The sequence below is a fragment of the Blennius ocellaris genome (assembly GCF_963422515.1).
Source record: "Blennius ocellaris genome assembly, chromosome: 22".
Taxonomy (NCBI): domain Eukaryota; kingdom Metazoa; phylum Chordata; class Actinopteri; order Blenniiformes; family Blenniidae; genus Blennius; species Blennius ocellaris.
The window spans coordinates 12,515,318-12,534,596 of record NC_137671.1 but is presented as its reverse complement, the minus strand read 5'-3'; the positions used below and the strand labels follow the sequence as shown (position 1 = coordinate 12,534,596).

At 41.4% G+C, this 19,279-nt stretch overlaps 1 protein-coding gene across 2 annotated transcripts in view; it reads left to right on the top strand.

Moving 5' to 3' along the window:
- The window catches only part of LOC308146751 (protein O-mannosyl-transferase TMTC2-like), a 59,146-nt gene continuing 39,867 nt past the window's right edge, over positions 1–19,279 (top strand). For both annotated transcript variants that reach the window (XM_080518663.1, XM_080518664.1), the window contains exon 1: positions 1–138. In XM_080518663.1, coding sequence (XP_080374789.1) covers positions 56–138 — 83 coding nt within the window. In that variant the 5' untranslated portion in view covers positions 1–55. The remainder of the gene's footprint in view (positions 139–19,279) is intronic.

Genomic DNA, 19,279 nt, shown 5'->3' with positions numbered 1-19,279 from the left:
GAGAGACTTAACAGACATTTCTACCGCTGTCCCTCTGCCTCTTTGCTTTTGAGAGATGATCACGGAGCTGGTGTGCACCGCCGTGGCTGTGGGTCTCTATCTGAACACGCTGGACGCGGATTTCTGCTACGATGACAGGTACAGTAGGTTTCGCCCTCTGCGCGCGGCGCGGCGCGGCGCGGCGCTCCGACACTTGTCGTCGTCTCCTCCCGTTTCCTCCAAACCGCTGGGAGACGCGTCTCCGCGCCGACCCCGCTTGTTTGCATGTGCTTTTGTCTGGAGGCTGCAATAAATCCCTGCTGATTTGTCGGCTTTGCTCTAAGACACAAAGGCAGGGAGGAGCATTGAAGGAGGTATTCTATATGCAATATTACTTGACACGTTCATTAAAAAAAACAACCCTAACTTATGCAGGTCTTTCGCGTCAGTTTATTTGCTTATTTATTCTTTTTGACGCATACCCCAATCAAAAACCCGCGTGCAATCCTTACAAATATGCCCAAATTGTATTAACACCGATGCACAGGTTATTTCCACCAAAAGCAGGTGGAGTTCAACATGTGTTGTGACCCGAACAGTGTCCCTTCCTCCCCATCCAGAAACTGCCTCATGTGCTCTTTGTGTTGATGAAGCGCTCACGCTTGTCCTAACAATGATCTGCACTCTGGGGAATAGAGAGCTTATTTAACACTGGGAGTAATTTTGAAAACAGCTGAATAAACACGTCAACACGTTCCTAGAAGGGCATGCACGGAAAAGCAGTGCTTAAAAGGTAAAGGTGGATCCAACTAAGCAGAAAGTAAAATTCTCCGTATGGAAATAAAACTTAGCCAGTCTGTAACAGTGAGGATATTTATGGTTATGCATTTATCAACTCTCACACATCATGTTCTATTCATTTATTTGCTTCCTATACAAGATGCTTTAATATCATGAATAATATCCATTCCTGTTTTTTGACACGTTGTGTTTTGTCCGATCAATGTGGTTAATTTGGGATTTTAACTTGGCCGAAGATGTGATCGTGAGTGTGTGGAGTTGTGATGACAATAAGATGGGTAAAGTGTTATAGACTGTCCAAATAGAAAAGCTATTCAGTTTCAGTGTTATGAAACAGACAAAAAAGGTAAAAGAAGGTGTATATAATTGGAGTTAAACCTTAAATTATCAGGCCATAGTGTTGTCATGGTTTGCTCTCTGTCTGGATAGATTTCCATGTTGAGTGGAAGAGTTTTTGCGTGTTATTCCTGTGTTCTTTCCCCAGGTACTGTGTTTGTCTTATTAATCTGTACTAACTTGGATCTCAGAATTTCCATTTTATGTCACAACTTCACATTTTAATTTTTAGCATGCACTTCTTCATCCCTCAGTCTCATTAAACACCTTTGAGTGAAACAGTCTGTGATGGAAAAATGCCCGAAATGCTCATAATTCGTTACGCTAAGACTTAACTGGTGATGAGTGATCAAAAGCCAGGAAGCGGGGGAACCACTGAGCTGAGTTGATTCACGAATTATGGCTTGAAATGTGAAACTAAGAAGTACTATTCAATCAGATAACAAAGGAAAAGAAACCTTTACGGGCTAGTATTAGACACATTAGCTCACAAATTGTAATTCAACAAAGCTTCACTTATTTTTTTTCCCTGAAACTAGCAGAAAGATGATACTTTAGTTATACGTCCTCTACGGCCAGGGTGCAATTTGCTGAAGAGGTCTATGTATCGCTCTTTCTGCGTAATCATTTTTTTTTTTTTACCACAGAGGGGGATTCAATTTGTCTCACTTGCATATTGATTAAAGCCACGTCATCAGCAGCTAATAAACTAAATAAAGCAGAGCTGTCAGTTTGATGATCGGCTCTAAACTCACAAATTGTAAAGTCTAGCTGAATTTAAAAAAAAAAGTCATAGGAAGTCTCTGCAACCTGCACACAAGTAACAGTAATAATAATTTAATTTTATCTTTATTACATTTAATTGAAGATTTATAGCTTTGTTTTTCAATACTATGCACTCTTGTATTGTATTGTACTGAAAGGTTCATATCATGTTCTGTTACTCTCCTGGAAAGTAGAACCCTTTTGAACGCAATTTACTTTTTCAACATCAAATTTTTAGTTCAGTTTATACCTTTAAAAAAAAAAAAAAAAAAAGTTTTTTAAGCTTCATTAAACTTTGTTAGCTTTGTAAATTGGCTTCTTGACTTCTGTTCTTACCACTATAGGGGTCTCAAATGGCTCACGCACTCGCATGCAAGGTGCTTTTCCTCTCATTAAGAGCAACTTGGGGTTTGGCGTCCCGTCCAAGGACACACGAACAGGTGGAGAGGGAGATTATAACTCCAGCCTTGGGAATAAGACACAACCTGTTCTGCCACATGATCCACTGAGAAGGCAGATTTCATGGCAGATTTGTGGTAATGGACCACATTAGATTGTACAAGTGTTTTTGATAAAGTGGCTGGCGCATGCGTTGGTATATTTTCGGATAGTGTGGGTGTACTGGCCGTACATCTGCGCCTCTGAGATTAACCATCCTTCATGTCAGTGTTTAGTAGCTGCGCCCCAGCTGAGTAGCTCACCTTACGAAGAACATCTGGACATGTAGTTCTTTATTGACCCTGAAATACTGTACATGGGTAAGAGCCGGGGGGTTTAACTCTTGTCAAAAGGGATATTTTTTCAGATTTTGATATCAAGTGTTAAATCACTGGACGAAACCACTGACATGCAAGGTATGTTCTCGATTTCTCTGTGGATTATAAAGCATGAACAATGAGCGAACAGGTTGCCTCCCTTAATCATCCACAGCTCAGTCAGATGTTGCTATCTGGTTAGCATCTCCAGACACCCCCTTAAAGGTCAACTGTACACCCCCCCACCCCCCTCCCGCCCCCCACGCCACCACCTCAAACATCACCCACACACATATGCATACACACACTTCACTTTTCAGCGCTATGGGTGACCCCCACTACATGCTGTGTGTAAGTGAGAGTGAGTGAGTGTGCGCGGTGAAAGCGGAGGAGGAGACGCGGTGAAGTACAGAGATGTGGTGTAAATGAGCTTCACATGCCGTCTTCAGTTACATCACACCTCGCCAAATATCCCCATAGAAAGGCCCAGAGGTCGCGCATCCATCAGCTCCGTCTGCACGACACCGCGAGGCTGTCAGAAAGCCGTGCCCGTGACAGATTACCTGGGGGCGCTGCTCTGCCTGCTACGGCCTGCTTCGGCCTGCTTCAGCCTACACGCCCCGCTTCGAGCCTTCAGCCAGAGCTCAGCGTCCACCAACACTGTGTATCTATCAAAGTCACCATGGTAATTTACACTCCTGGGGACAGACACTGGCGTTTTGGTTCAGCGCTCTCAGATGGAGGAGGCTGAATACCAATCAGAGGTCTGACCTTCCCTGGTCGTTCATCAAACAGGATCTTCTCTCACGGGGTCAAGAGTCGTGTGCTCCAGGACTCTTCCCTCGGGGCTCTGGGGGGGGGGGGGGGGGGGGGGGGGGGTAGAGTTATGTTTAAAAGGTTAGGGCGAGAGAAAGATTGAGGTAGGGGAGAGTTGAATGAATCATTCTGTTGCGGAGTCGACAAGAAGGCCCGACTTAGATGTAGACAAATTGGTTTTTCATACTTTTGTGCCCGGTTGTGAGCTGGAGTGATCTTATCTGACCTTTCCGCTCCATAATCAAATTCTTGCAGCATGTCACATGCAGTTCTTAGCATCCTAGACAAGATGGCGATGCAGATAAATCTTCTATATCCAGACACTCCGGAGTTCTGGGGATGTTCTGGCTGGGCTCTGTTTTTTCAATCATGTCAAGTGTTTTTCCTGGGCATTGCTCAGAACCTGGCCAGGCTCTCACTTGGCCGATTGTAATCCCAATGAAAAGCCTCTCCGTGTGAAATGACTACGTTTTTACGGGAGCCGCGAGAGGACTTGCGCCAGGCCGTTTTCTGATTTGATGGGGGAGAAAGTCAGAATGGGATTTGTTGGTTTCCAGCCAGGCTTTTTTTTTCCCCCCTCAGTTTAGTATTGGCAAACTTCAAACGAGACATCAGACAATTACAGTGTTGATTTGTTTACACGGGCTGTGAGATTGATTGCCTGAAAAATGTAGTCACGGTTTGGGAAGCATATTTACCATAAAGTCTGTACTCTCCTACGACTATCCATCATCACATCGTTTCGACAGTGTGACAAACGAGGCTTTGCCCGATTCTGACACTTCAGTTATATTCCTCTTTAACAACACCTTCTGACAGATCAGCCTGGTGAATAAATGGAATTCTTTGCTTGGAGAACTAGTATATTATTCACTTGAGCTCACACAGCTTCCTTTATCTTTCCTCCTTGCTTCAATGTTGGAAAATGAAAGGCACCCTAAGTGGATTTCAGCATTCAGAGCCGCGTCTCCAGAAACATCTGTGAACCCAGTAACGTCACAGTCCCACTGCTCAGCGTAGTAATACATTATGGCCCCTCGGGGAGTTGGAGTGAAAACATCCCTCCCTCTTTGTCTCAGGGGAGCAAACAGTTTCATCTTTAGCTTTAAAGGAGATTGCTGAAGATTGGATTTCAGTGGCGTACACTCTTTACTTCGCCATCTTGGCAACGCTGTGCTGAAACTGACGATGTTCATCCCGAAGACGCAAGTAAGCCTCACAAATAACACAAAGGTGATGTTGAGCTCTGCTTCGAGAGAATGAAGATAGCAACTCATAGATCCTGTGGGTTGCAGCATCTGTTTCTTTTCTAACTTGGTTTCTGTGGTTGACCGATAAATGCAACAATGTGGGATTGGCTCTTCGACGCACCCTTTCATCATACTTCAAACCGTTGTGGTTTGAGTTTTAAACGTTAATGTCAGGCCTTCATATGCGCCATCGTATTATTATTATGCACCTATGGAAATAGTCAATATCGTTTGGTTTTTGAATAAAGAAATTCCAAGTTTCTGTCATTTATGTGACCTCCACTTGACCCATGTGAAGTTAAGCATGTAGCACCCGTGTTTGCATGTTCGGTTAATAAAGAAGCATTGTTGTGTCAGGAGTGACCATGTGCTTGTATCAACAGCCGCTGAGATAAGAGAAGCAGTAAATTCAGTTTTAAAGCAGGAGGCCACTTTTCAATGTTGTTTCTATGCTACAGGCTACTGTTCTGTATTCTCTTAAGAACCTAATTACATTACTTTGCTAATAACAGAATGCAATTATGTCAAGAAAAAGGCCTCCACACGAGTGAAAAGCCACAGCGCTCAAAAGGCATCCTCTGTATTAAAGCTGCCGTGGTCCGCGTGTGCTAAGTTTATCTTATGTGTCTGTAAAGGAATTTAATTTAGACTCAGCCAACTTTGTTAATCCCAATTCAGTTCAACCGGCCACCAGAGGGTCAACTGAATTGTTGATTTTTGCACGTTTTACTGCTTTGGCTCACTTTAGATCAATCTGGGAAGAGAGGTTGACGTCTCATAGTTAAAATACAAGACCACACGGGAGGAAGATAACTTATCTGTCCCCTGCACTGCTCCCAAGGTTGATTGTTTTGCTGTAGCTTCTCTTTGTCACTGTTGTTTACTGCAGCTTGTAATTTTACAAGGATCTGGTTGAGATGAAAGACGGAGCAAAAAAAAAAAAAAAAAAAAAAAGTTGGGATCAGTGGGTGGCCTGAAACACGCCTTCAAATGAATTTAGAAAGGGAGCAATGTGCTGTTCTGATCATTAAAAAAAAAGTGCAATTTATTTGCATGCACCTTGTCTTTTTCTTCACTGATGAGACCTCCGATGTCTCGGTGTTCCTGTGATCGTCAACGCTGCCTTGAGATCCCAGCGCCTCCGCTTCAACAATTATTGAAAACATGTGCTCCACTTGTGCTGGGGCTGTTTAAGTTACACTATATGCTTGGAGCACATAAATATTGAAGGAAGAAGCCAGCTAATGCAATGATTTGAGCAGAATCCCTGTGACTGAATTGTGTGCGCATTAAAGTAGTTCAGCGGAGGTTAAAAAAAAAGAAAGCATGCGTCTGTCACAAGGGGTTTTGACAGTAAGCGCTGTAAGACAGCCTGAAGACTAAATTAAAGTGAACAGTGTGGTGAGGCAAACTGATGAAAAAAGTGTTTATGAATGGTAATTTGATCGGGTTTTGAGGCGTGGGGCTTTTAACTAGATTTTCGTACATAAAGGATAATGTGTTTTCGAGGAGAAGCCGGCAAACCTCATGAAACGTGTGGTTTGGTTGGTGGAAGAAAGAAAAAAAGTGTCTCTGTTGATGTGTCACCATCATATGCACTCACCCAATATACTTAAACATTAGCACATGTTTTTCGCTCCCTTGGTTTCAAACTTGTTGCGATTCGAATCTTGTTTTTTTGCAGTCTGTAACCTCCCCAGGTCTTGGGTGTTTGGCTCCAACTATCATTTTAACAATAGGATTGCGGGAGCAAATAATCTCATCTTGATTACTTGCAGATTTTGTCAATTGAAACACTTTGTGGTCGACTGCAGATATTGTGGCTTTGAAACTGCTTTCAAGCTGCAAATTAAGCATGGTGGGACCCAGGATGGCGAAAGGGGTGAATTCGTCTGTAGTGTTGTCAAGTTAATTTGTTTGATAGGAGACGTGGCAGCGTCTCTGTTGTGGACAGAGAATTAAGTCGATCTTCTTGCTTGGAAATGGAATCAAGCTTTCACACGAGCAGGAAACCGATATTTTGGCACTCGAGTGTGAGTGGATTGTTCTTCAAACTGAAACGGCATTGAGACACGCACAACACACGATCGAACACATTTTGAAAGGTATTTCCATTTTAAACCTGAACCGACTTCATGTGCTGAAATCAGCCAACTTTAACATATGCTCAAATCCTGAAATGTTCTCCTTATTCAGTGTGTCAGTGGACATTTTTTTGAAATTACTAATTATGAGGATTCAAATTTTCTTTCTACTGATTGTTTACTGCAGGGATGTAAAACACATTTTAGTTCAAGGGCCACAAACAGCACAATTCCACCCTGAGTGGGCTGGACTAGCAAAATAGTGCATTAATAACCTTTAAATTTAAAGTTCAAAGTTTTTTCTTTATGATGAAGATGTTTATTTTTTCACAAAATTATAGAATTACTATATTAAATGACTACAATCGCAACACAAAATCAATCTTAATGTAACATTTGGTTGCAAAGTAGAGTGAAATGTCCACAAATATTTATAGCTGTTGCATTATGTTAAAAAATTATGTTTTCTATGAAATTAAAAAAAAAAATTGTGTAGTTTATTGGGCCAGATTGGAGCCTCTTGCGTGTCACTTCTGGCCCACGGGCCGTACCTTTTACACCCGTGTTTTACGGTTCTTTCAAAGAGCAGAAAATCACCTCCGGGTGCAGTTTGGGTTGCAGAATATCTCACAAATTTATTATCATCGCTTTATAAAGATGTGCAATATACATATCCCACAAGACCAACTGCAAATTGCAATAAATTATATTTGCTTCTCTGACATTAGGTGTAATATTCATGGGTGCTATATCAAGCCAGACAGGAACGTACGAAACAAAATGCCTTGACACTTTCAAAATGAAACATCGTATTGCAACAGATTGCATTTTTAACACTGCAGCATTATAACATACCTGGTGGTGAGAATGTAGAAGTCACAAGCAGAAAAGAACAAAAATAAAGGATAAATGACCAAAAACTAAAGTGCTGGTGGGAACAGCAAAAAAAGAAGCTTAAATAATAGGAATAGAAAGAGAACTGTTCTTTAAAAAAAGATCTCAAAGACATTAATGTCACATTGCTCGTATTTATCACAATACTTAACATTATTGCATATCACTTGTTCAACTTCAAACAATCGCACAAACTGTGGTTCTCGTGTCGCTTTTATTTGTTGTCTTCTGAAGCTTCAAGATTATACAATAAATCTGCACAGTAAGTGGCAAACAGATCTATGAAAGACTAAACATGACAGACTTAATAAACCCATGCTTCTGAATGAATGACTCAGCCGCAGAGAGGAGATGACTGTGTTTATTTTTAGGTTGCCCCCCCTCCCTTGTCCCATCGGATCCCAGTGATGCATGGCCGAGGCTGCTGCTCACCCTTGGCTGGCCCTCGAACTCCGTAGGCCGCAGACGCCCCCGCCCGCCCGCCAAGACATGACCGGTGAACCTTAGTCCCGCGACGCTCCCGCTATCCACGCCATACGCGGATCACAGAGCTGCGATGTCAATGGACAGCCAGCCCGACAACGCTTTAACTTCCACGTGAGGCGCAGATTTGTCGGGCAACACCCATGTGAGATATGGGAGGATGAGAAGTTCAGATAAAGTGGCGGACGTCCCACAAATGGGGGCCGAGCGTGTGCATGTTCATCATGTTCTTTAAACATAAACGTGTTCAGCCAGCATGGGGTTGTATTTCTACCACAGCGTGCTTCGTAAGCATGGTGGGGTTGTTGTTTTTTTTGTGGCGTTTGGTTACAGTTAAAAGCTGGCATCCATTTTCACTCTTAAAACTACAAGGTGGACTTCTAAAGGAAGTTACAGCAGTTGGAGCGTAATACAAAACCAAGCCCAAGGAGGGGATTGCACGATTACCCTTCCATCCTTTTGTAATCAATAGCCATTTAGTATCGTCTTTTAGTGACTACAATGTTTTTTTTTCTCTGTGTCCCTGCACAGCTGTGAGAATCAAACATGTGTTTTTCATGATACACTTTGTGTGTCAAATTTCACGACACATCATCAATTCTGGATGTTAAAAGAGACTCTAAAGTGACACGAATCAGCAAGTTCTTCCAAAACGCAATGGGATATAAATGGATGCTGATGTGTTTTTGTTTCTAATGGTCACTGACATTTCTATCGTTTTCCCGGCGATGGTGAAACCTTCAATACTGTAAATAATCAGATTGCTGAATCAGGTATTTTTCCTCAATGCGGGAGGTTGGTAGGATCTGCGATACGTCCGTTTTGTTTTTAGTTGGAAGGTTGAGACGGAAAAGGAAACATCTGACATGTGTTGCACTGCTCTTGAAATCGGTAGCTAAGCACTTTAAGGAATATGAGTATTCGCGTTTGCTGGGAAAAGTTAGATGAGAAAATGATTAATACACATGCTTCATGCATGTGCATGCGGAGCCGGGGTGTATTTTCCCTTTGTTTCTGGTTTCTATGTAAATCCAAGAGGATTGAGAGACATTCCGGCCCCATTTACTTTACATCTTCAAGTGAAAATGTAAGTCTTTTGTTGCGTTTTGGGTGTGTGCATACGTGACAATGGTGCTCGGATGTGAATGTGAATTGCTGAGGGCCAATAATAGTTTGGACATCTTTGGCTGAGAACAAACAAACAAAAAATAATAATAATAAAATGTGTGTGTGTGTGTGTGTGTGTGTGTGTGTGTGTGTGTGTGTGTGTGTGTGTGTGTGTGTGTGTGTGTGTGTGTGTGTATAAAATCTCTTTGATTCAAAGTTCTGGCAGGAAAGTTTCCAACACAGCCAAGGTATTGTACAAAATGTAGTTCTCCCAGTGCGCATCATATTCTGACTTGCCTGTTGGATGTTTTCAACTTTGCTTGCAAACAAAATATGCACGTAAAGTTTTAGGTGAACTCGACAAGTCATCATCACCTAAAGCAATAACGGTTACCCCCCCCCCAGGGCCCCGGCATTGAGCCGAGCTGCAGGAAAATCCTTCTGAACAGACTGAGGAAACAAATGTTTTTATGGTGCCAAACATTTCATTTCAAAAAATGCGTCGACTCCACGGAGGTAACACTTGTTATGCCCCGCAAGCTGGAACAAATCTTCAATTCATCTCAGCATACAGAGACTGCCTTAATTATTATTCCAAGTGCCAAGCGCTTCACAAAACCAATACAGATCCATTAGGTGGGCAACCTTGGCACTGAACCCGAGCTGTGCACTGCACACACTCTTTCAATCGTCATGCATGGCTACTTCAGCTCGCCTTTGTAAAATAGACTAATATGCATAGTGATTTCTGGGTCAGAAAAGGGCCGCCTGCAGAGCTCCAAGTGTGTGTGTGTGTGTGTGTGTGTGTGTGTGTGTGTGTGTGTGGGGGGGGGGGGGGGGGGGCAGTTTGTGATTCGCACTTCATAAAAACTTGCAAGGGGGAGAATGAGAGAGTCGGTGTGAGAGCTGGAAGGATTCAAAGTTCAGGAGGGACCAGCTACATATCGAGGGCGATGTGGTCACTTTAAAGCAGTTGGTATTTTTCTTGTCACAAGTTTCCTCATAGCGCAACAGAAAAAAAGTATTTTTTTTTTTTAAATCTCATTGACTGGATTGATGCAAACGTTAAAAGGTTTCATTTTTAATCAGGCTGAGCCAATAGAACATAAGCTATAGATACCAACATCAAGTTTTTCCTCATTTTAAATTAAAAAGTACATCCTGAAAAGATCACACATCAGTTTAGGTAAATACGGTATATGATAATCCTGCAGACGGTCATACACATATAACACTGTTTTTCCTCTGTGACTGGGCTGTGTTTTATCATCTTTTTTTATTGTGGTTGTTCTTAATCACGTGCATTTCAGAACAGAAGCAGTTGGTCGACTTTGTTCTTTTCAGTTGTTTTTCATTGTTTTTTTGGTTATTTTTTAGATTGATGTGAAATAATTTCATGGAATAAAATTAATTGAACGTTTTAAATTACTTGATTGCAGAACTTTTGTGATTAATTATGCTGTTTTATATCAACGCAAAGCGTGAATGCACACAGCATGGAAACATTTATCTTTCTTTTGTCACTCTTCTGTGATGTGTACATTGCACATACTGCTATTGGGATGTCAATAAATTTGCAATATTTTGTGAAACCCTGCATTTAATGCACTTTTCACAAAACATGACAATAAAGTGTGGTTGAAGTCAGTTTTTTTTCCTCACAGTGGGTTTGCAAAAGCCCATAACTTCTCAAGCACAGAAGTCCTGCAACTTTTAGTAATACAGTACATGTTTTCACAGTTTTACCCTCAAGTTATGGTTTTGCTGCTAATGCTGGTTCACAGGTATTGCGGCTTTCAATTCTGGTTTGAGAGTTGCATTATGGCTTCTACTGTTACTGAAAACAGTGGGAACAGCAGGTACCTTCACTGAAAAAAACCAAGTATTTAATCAGTTCTATATTACTTTTACATTTTGCAAACTCGTCCAGCGAGTTGAATTTTGCCCACAGGCCCAATGTTTGACACGACTGGACTGCAGCATGCTCATATTGGTTCCCTTGATTTAGTGTGCAAAGGGAAATAGCCTTTCTCCTTTTCCTGTTTCCTCCCGATAAGTGCCTAAAAGTGGATGACCACCACAGATGATACAGATTGAGGAAATGTGGAAGCATCAGCTCAGATTTGTTGTCTCGCGGCTCTCCCACCACTGTACAATGGGGATCTATTTTGAGGAGCAATGACACACGCTGTGTTATGAAAAGAGAGGATAGGATTATTGTGGATCGTCTGAAATAGAAGAATATGCCATTGTGCTTAAAATTGTTGCCGTATACAAAAATGGAAAAAAACAGCATGGACTCAATCTAAGCTGGACCGAGTTGGGAAGAACATTGCAATTTCCTGTTTTGCCATATAGCCACAGTTTTGTGTTTTTGTGGTCTGACATTTCCTTCTTCGTCGAAACACCAAGTCACTCAGGTTTGGATCGGTTTGACTATCCATTACTCTGTGTTTGAAACAACAAAGCACATCATCCTTCAAGTTAACTATCCTCCTTAATTACCCAGTCAGGGGCAGGATACATTTACGCCAATTTCCCCGTTTTGAAGCAGTGCCCTTTTTAAGCACTGTTCAATAGTCTGCTCACCCGTTTCACAGAGACAGATTGAGCTCCTTATTTCAGTGGGAGCTGTGGCTTTCCTTTCAGCGAGCTGAAAATACGGTGAACTGCTGTTTAACATAGAAGCTCTGACTCTAAGAAGCTCTCACAATCTGCCTTTGATAATAGTTGTTTTCCTCTTTTCCTTTCTTTTTTAGATAAACCAGCCACTGTATGTATCCATCTTCTGAATGTCATTTTGGTATTCATAGATCAGCCGCTGGAGCAAAAGCCTGTGTAGTTGTACTGCTTTCATGATGAGCTTTGACAACACTAATTTATTTTTGATATATATTCGAGGGAAGCAACCAATACCACACAGTTTTATCTCCTTTACAGCTCACCCATTCAATATATTACTTTCATGTCTTCATCTGGTGGACTGTACTGAAGGTTTCTGAATTATGTATGTTTCTGCCTGAGATAAAAACACGGCTGGTTCGACTGAGCTCCGCAGTGTATAAGGCTATTCATTTTTCAGTTTGATATGAACACACAGCAGGGAACTTAAGACTGTTAATACAATGATTGGTTGCCCCATACCCAAAATAAATCACCCAAAGGTATTTTCTATTTTTTTAATGTCTATCTGATCAAATTAAACCTTCCAGTTTGCCGTCCTGCTGCTGGTTTGTGTCTCTGCTGGGTTGACATGGTGCGCGTTCTGATAGGAGGTCACCACAGAGTGTGACGGTGCCGTCTCATTCACCACACCGGGCGAATTACCACAGCAGACACACACAACCAGACATTTCCCCCACGGTTTGTTCACTACCGTGATAACACATCCAGTCAATCCATTACCGAGGTGGCTGACAATGCCAATTTCATCTACACTCGGTTGCCTGACTGATTTTTTATTTTTTTTCCCCGCTATGACCACCAGCATCTGCTAACATACAGTCTTATCAGCAGACGAATTAGACCTCGTGACAACCCCATCGGAGACAGGAAAGATGTTTGTTCGCAGAGCAAAATGAATAGGTATGCTCATTATGCTTGGTATTCATTTCATGTCGTCTGTTTCATAATCACGTAAGTTCAGGGAATTCAAAGTTAATTGGCGGAATTTCAGAAAATGTGATCACGTTAGGTGATCGGTTTGACACAGATCATTTGTATATGTAAGAAATTAAATGCTTTGAAGTGTAGTCACGTCTGTAGAATTAAAAAAAAGACTAATAATTTAAATCCTTTAGATATAGCTGGTTAACTGAACCAACACTTTACCGATACTATACCGATATGACACCAATGTGATATTGATATGATACAGATACTATACCAATACGATATCAGTACAATACCAGTAAGATACCAATACAATGCTGCAATGATGCAGATATGATACTGTTACTATAACGATATGATGCCATTATGACGCTAATACAATACCGTTACGATACCGATACAATAATGACACGATACCACAGATCTGTTTAATCCTGATAACTAGCTGTGTCATATTTCCCTTCAAATCAAATCCCAATATCAGTTCCTTTCATATGTGGAAACAAGCAGTTAACAGAATAACAAACACAATGCTATGAATTGTACACGCCTAACACAGCTTCGCAGAATGCTTGACTACTACAGGTTTATCTCAGAAAGTCACTGAAGAGTCATGGATTTCCCGGAGTGTCTACTGGATACCTGACAAAGAGTCTGGACCAAGACATGTTTGGTATGTTATCTCCAATGATACAGCAGGTGAACTTATTTTGTCATCTATTTTATTCATCTATCTTTTTAGATGAGGAAACCAGTGAGGAGTGTTCATTTTCTTTCCATCATCACATTTGTCTCTTTTCTGTTTATAGAAAGAATGATGAAAAGTACAAGTTGCGCATAACCACAGCCAAGCAAAGTCCCCCGAACAAATGTCATCGTCTTGTATCATGACATCATGTCTGCTTGTTCCCCCGGACCATCTAAGACGGCAATATGCCACTTTTATGATGTTATACAATGCGTTTTATGATTATATAATGGACTTTCCTGCAGCATTTCAACAAGGCTGTATATTATAGAATTCCTGCTGAAAGCTGGACAAACTTGGATTGTATTTAACCTCCTGCAGGGAAGTGTTTGTGACATATCTATTGTTGGTTTCATAAATCATTGATCATTTGCACTCGTTGTAGCTTGTGATGCTAACGGTTTCTAGTGCTGAATTAAAAGCGTGGCTCCAGTAAAAGTACCTTTAAAACCACTTTAGTCAAGTTTAGCTTTGTCCAAAGTTGAGGGTCAAATGGATGGGGTTTGCACCTTTGGGATGACTTCATTGGTTCCAATGTTAAAAGTTGAGTTCAGGCAAATGGTTTCGTTGTACCAGCCATGTTCAACAGATCACAGATCAGAATTTGAAAAGATCTTAGATAATTAGTACAGATCCTTGAAAGGAAGACAGATTTAGTTTGGGTTGGCCCCCTTGGTACCCCTCTTTAGCTGCCGTTTCTCTCCGGCTAATGCTGGAATGTGACAACTGGTCACGGCAGAAGAAAGGAGGCCCTATTCTGGATTGGATACAGTGCTGTATGCTCGGTTAGTGCGGCTCACTTGGCCATTACAAACGCTGCAAGTGGATCCGACTGCCGAAAGCTGTCAAAACAGAAAGAAGCCTCACTGCTCCCGAGTGTGACACTACAGGCTGTTTTCTGTACAACCCACAGCCATTCTTTACATACAATGTATGCACACAAATCCTCCTCATTCTCAAAAGTAGCTGCATTTTTTAATTTGTCATCGGATTACAAACCAATTCGGGTGAAAAATTAAAGTGATTTTTCTTTTTTCTTTTTTTTTACTAATCAGAGACAGAAAGCTTTTGAGCAGAAACAGAATGCTGCTTTGTTTCTCCAGCTGCTCCCTTGGCAGCGTTGCAGCGCTCAGATCCTTCACTGGCTGCATGATTTGTCATCGGCAATTAAACTCGTCCTCATTATAATCCCGGCGGCAGATTAAAAGTGATCTGGTCTCTGTAAAGTTACTGAACAGAAGTTTGGTCCTCCACGGAACAAACCTGCACCGCGAAATATAGACTCCTCGTATCCACGTGCGATTATCCTTCGACCAAAATAGCTCCGACTCTTCTTACTTCACCGCAGAGCAAGTACCAGTTGTCAGTTCATTACTTCAAGTTCAATTGTTTTCATGGTCTGACACACTGATTTTTGTAGCAGACTGAATAAAAAGGAACTTTTTTTCCAAACCCAGTTGGACATTGCCAAGGTCTGCCATGCTGTTGATTCCAGTGAATATAAAGTGGGCCTGCAACCCTCTGGACAGAGTGTTTTTGATGCTTTGTGTTCACACCTGGTCCTCTGCATATGTGTGTGTGTGAGCGCGCGGGTGAAATCTGAACATATGTGCATGCAAATTATACAGCTGGCCAAAGGTGAAAAGTGAGCCGAGAACATTGGCAGCCACTTTCGGAGCCATGACTCTTCATGACCCACCAACATCCATCTATTCCCCATGGAGAGAAATCAATGCCAGACACTGTATTTGTCCCCGATGTGAGAGTGCCCCATTTTCATTCAAGTGTGGGAGGTGGAGGGGTGGGGGGGGGGGGGTCTAGCGAGGGGGGACTGGGTGTACATAATGATGAGTTTAGGTGGCTCAAGGTGGACGTTTTTTAATAGGTCACTGTGCCAACCGCCAGCATCTGTGTGGAACTAGGCCAGTGGGATTGATTGTCGAAGGTAAAATGAATTAAACAGGTGAGGGGAAAAAAGGGAAAGGAAAATCCTCCAGGAGCTTAAAAAAAAAAAGACATCAAGTGTTGGATAGTGGTGAAATATCTGTACCACTCCAGCTAAAATAATAACCACAGCAGAGTATTTGGATGGAGAAATAATTGCTCATTAGAATGGTTTTTTTTTTTACGTTGTAGGCCTAAAGGTTTTTGCAGGATATTGAACACACACACACACACACACACACACACACACACACACACACACACACACACACACACACACACACGTGCAAGCTAATCTTACTAATAAGGCACTCAGAAGATAGTGTTTGACAGACACACACGATCGATTTGATGCGTTCATCTTCATAAATATGTAATATTGTCCGTGTGCTCCAGATCGTGGAAAATACTGGGAGGAGTTTATGATTAATGTATAACCTGCAATGCAAATTACAACATTGAAAAATGAAATGCACATTGGTTCAGCATTTAGCAGAGAAGTTGTCATTATTTTGGTCAGAGGTATTTTCTCAGATGGCTCCCCACAACTTTTATATAAGTAATTAAAAGATAAGTACAAAAATATATATGTTTTCATTGTTTTATAGTTGAGCTTTGACTGATCATCTTTTGAGATTTATTTGCAATAACACTCATATATGTCTGGCAACTTCTTCCACCAAGGCATCAAACTCGCTGGTATCACCTTTCGTGTTGTGCATGTGGAGACTCCAGTCTATTATTCTGTTGCTAAAGCAAACAAAAGAAAAAAATCGAACTACAAAATCTAGATTTGAAATAAGGCCTCATTCTGCATTTCGCCGCAGTCTTTTCTCCTGGTATAGATATTGGAATGATTGCTCAGAGTAATGTAATATCAAATCAGTGATTTGAGAAGTTGGAAGAATTTGTGGTCAACGTCAGAAATGATTTACGTATAGAAGTGGGCCCATCCATCTTCATACCGAGTAGCACATGGGAGCTGATCACAGCTGTGGTTTTTTTTACAGGTCTGTAACAGAGCAAACACACAATAGTGATATAGTATAAATATACAATAATTTTTTAGAACTTTTCATCAAACTATAGCAACTCTTTAGCTTGTTGTTGCATAGTACAGCTTGGTAATAAAAATAGACAGCATGTATTCAGAGACAAGCGAAAGAGTGTAATGCTGCATAAATTCCAGTAGAAGCAACAATGCAGCGAGCTGAGACAGAAAAACATCTGTCTGGCATTGTAAATTATATCTGCAGCCTGTACACAGCTTTGATTTATGCATTGTTTGGTTAACTCAGAGAACAGTATTCGGTCCATTTTTAATCAAGCGTCACATTTATCACCGTGGATGCAGGCAGCTCGAGGAGGCCACTCTAATTACCCGTTCGCCGTCAGCCGCTGTAATTAACTGTCGAGCTCCAGCTAGATGGAGAATTGAGGACTGATTGGCTGCTCATTTGTTTTCTCGTAACGTACTGGAGGTTGGTGGGTTCTGGCTGGAACCTGCGGGTGGGATGGATGGATGGCCGGAGGGTGTTGGAGTTGGCCACAGTTTCACTGATAAGAGCTGGCTGTGTGGGAAAGGCAACGATTTCTGGGAGACCTGTAAAACTCAGCGGCGCTCCTGGACGTTGGCTCATTTTAATGTGCTGGGCATTGCAAATGCTGCCGGGCAGTACGATACTGTTGGCATGTGCCGTTTTTATTAGGTGAGATTTCTCAAGAACCTATAAATTGCAAATGAAGGGTCCCTCGCTTGATGTGTAAGGGATAAACACAGCACTATGCAGCCATGATTTTCCATAGGAGATCCTGGTGGTCTTCGGAATGTTCGAGAAAGTGTGAAAAGTGTAATTTGCCGATGAATTGAACTGTAACACTCCCTGGATCTTGGCCTCCGATGTTTTCCCAGCATGACTTTCTTTTTCTTTCTTTTTGTATAAATACACTGCTCAGCATCGTGCTTCAACAATATCAAAACTGTACACAGGAATCTTTTGATTCCACAATTCTTTGGTTTTACCCTCTCAAATCCCAACCCGGTCTTTCTCTCGCCGCATCTACTATATTTTTTTTCTCCTGGGGAAGCGTAGAGCATTAGTTTTATTAGCAATTGATTTCCCATAGCCTTCCTTCTGGTGAGGCTGAAGATTCATCACAGGCTTTTATTGACACCATCACTCAGGGAACATTGCCGAAGGCTTGGCCTCCTTTTAACACAGGTGCCAGCGGTGGCATTGTTGTCAGATCACCTCGATTTTGTGTGGCCAGCTAATGGAAAGTGATCAATCAGTCGTGTAGATGGAGATAAAGGCCCAGTAATCAATTTGCCGAAGGTTCTCAGTGGTTACGTTCATAATTTTTTTAATCATGAGGGTATTGAATGTGTCTTTTCAAGAGGGAAATTCAACAAAACGTCGCTGGTTACTCGATCAAATAAAATGCTGAGTGATCTATTCAGCATTTTTACACACATCACTGGATTTATTTAGCTTTTATTGCTGTAAAATTGTCAAAAGATGTGGAAAAAGTGAGTTTCTGCCCATTTTTCCAAGGTAGCGTGAGCTATTAATCCGGGTAGTCCTTCAAATATTGAATAGTTGTATTCAGGAAGCACTATAAGCCACTGTAATGACAAAAATTTCGACACAAAGCTCTTTTCTTTACTTTTTGACATTTCCTGATAGTTATTTACTCGATATGAGATATAGTTATGAGAAGCATAAAAATCCTGTCAGCAGTTAAAAAGAGTGAAAGAGTTTCAACAATTATTGCTAATGATTAAATACAAGTATAACTGCAGACATAATGAGCTTTTATTTATCGCATTTATGCTTTTGTACACTACAAACAAATGAAATGTAATTTGTTTTCAACAGAGAAAAGTGCATTCTGTCACAATTAACTTGCAGAAATTTTGCAATGTGATGAAAAACAGGAGCGAAAGAAAGACACGTCATTGACTGAAATGCTTCTGTTTATTTGAATCATATTGTTTGCAATACTTAACAGCGTACATGTAAATAATGCTACCTAATGGCACACACAGCCATAGTTTATAGTGTTTATTTCTCAACTTTTAAACTGATCGTTCCAGCCAGCGCTCTGTTCTCACTCAGTGCTTCTCAAATTAATTGAAACCGAATTTTTGCATGGGAGACTGCTTAAATTAAATGATGTTTGATATTCACACAGGCATTTGATTTATGCGTCAGTCTATATACGTTTAAACTTGACACACATTTACGTCCACTGCACTGAGCCGACCCTGACCCTTTTGGATTTACTTGTTCAGCTAATCAGGAAACCGGCCTCACAGGCGACATGAAAGCTGCCGGGACAAAAGAGAGACGGCCAACTTCCTGATGTGTAGCTCAAACTGTTTCTGCCTCTTTGAAGCCCCGAGCCCCCGGAAAAAATCTGCTCGCCTGAACAGGCCGGCCTGGAGGGACGGAGGATGTAGAGGAGACTTTATCTTAATCAGCTCTGAGCTGACCTGTTGGGCCTGACAGTGATGAAACTACAACAGACGGACACAAATGATGAGGAGTAACGATCCACAAGTGGGCTCCTTTGATTGTAGCAATTAAATCAATAATCACTGGTAAAACGTTACTGGCTTGAGGCCAAAGGTGGAATGAGTGTAAGGAATAACATTTTTCATCAATTGTTTTTAAGCATGTAATGTATTTTTTCTCATGGGAA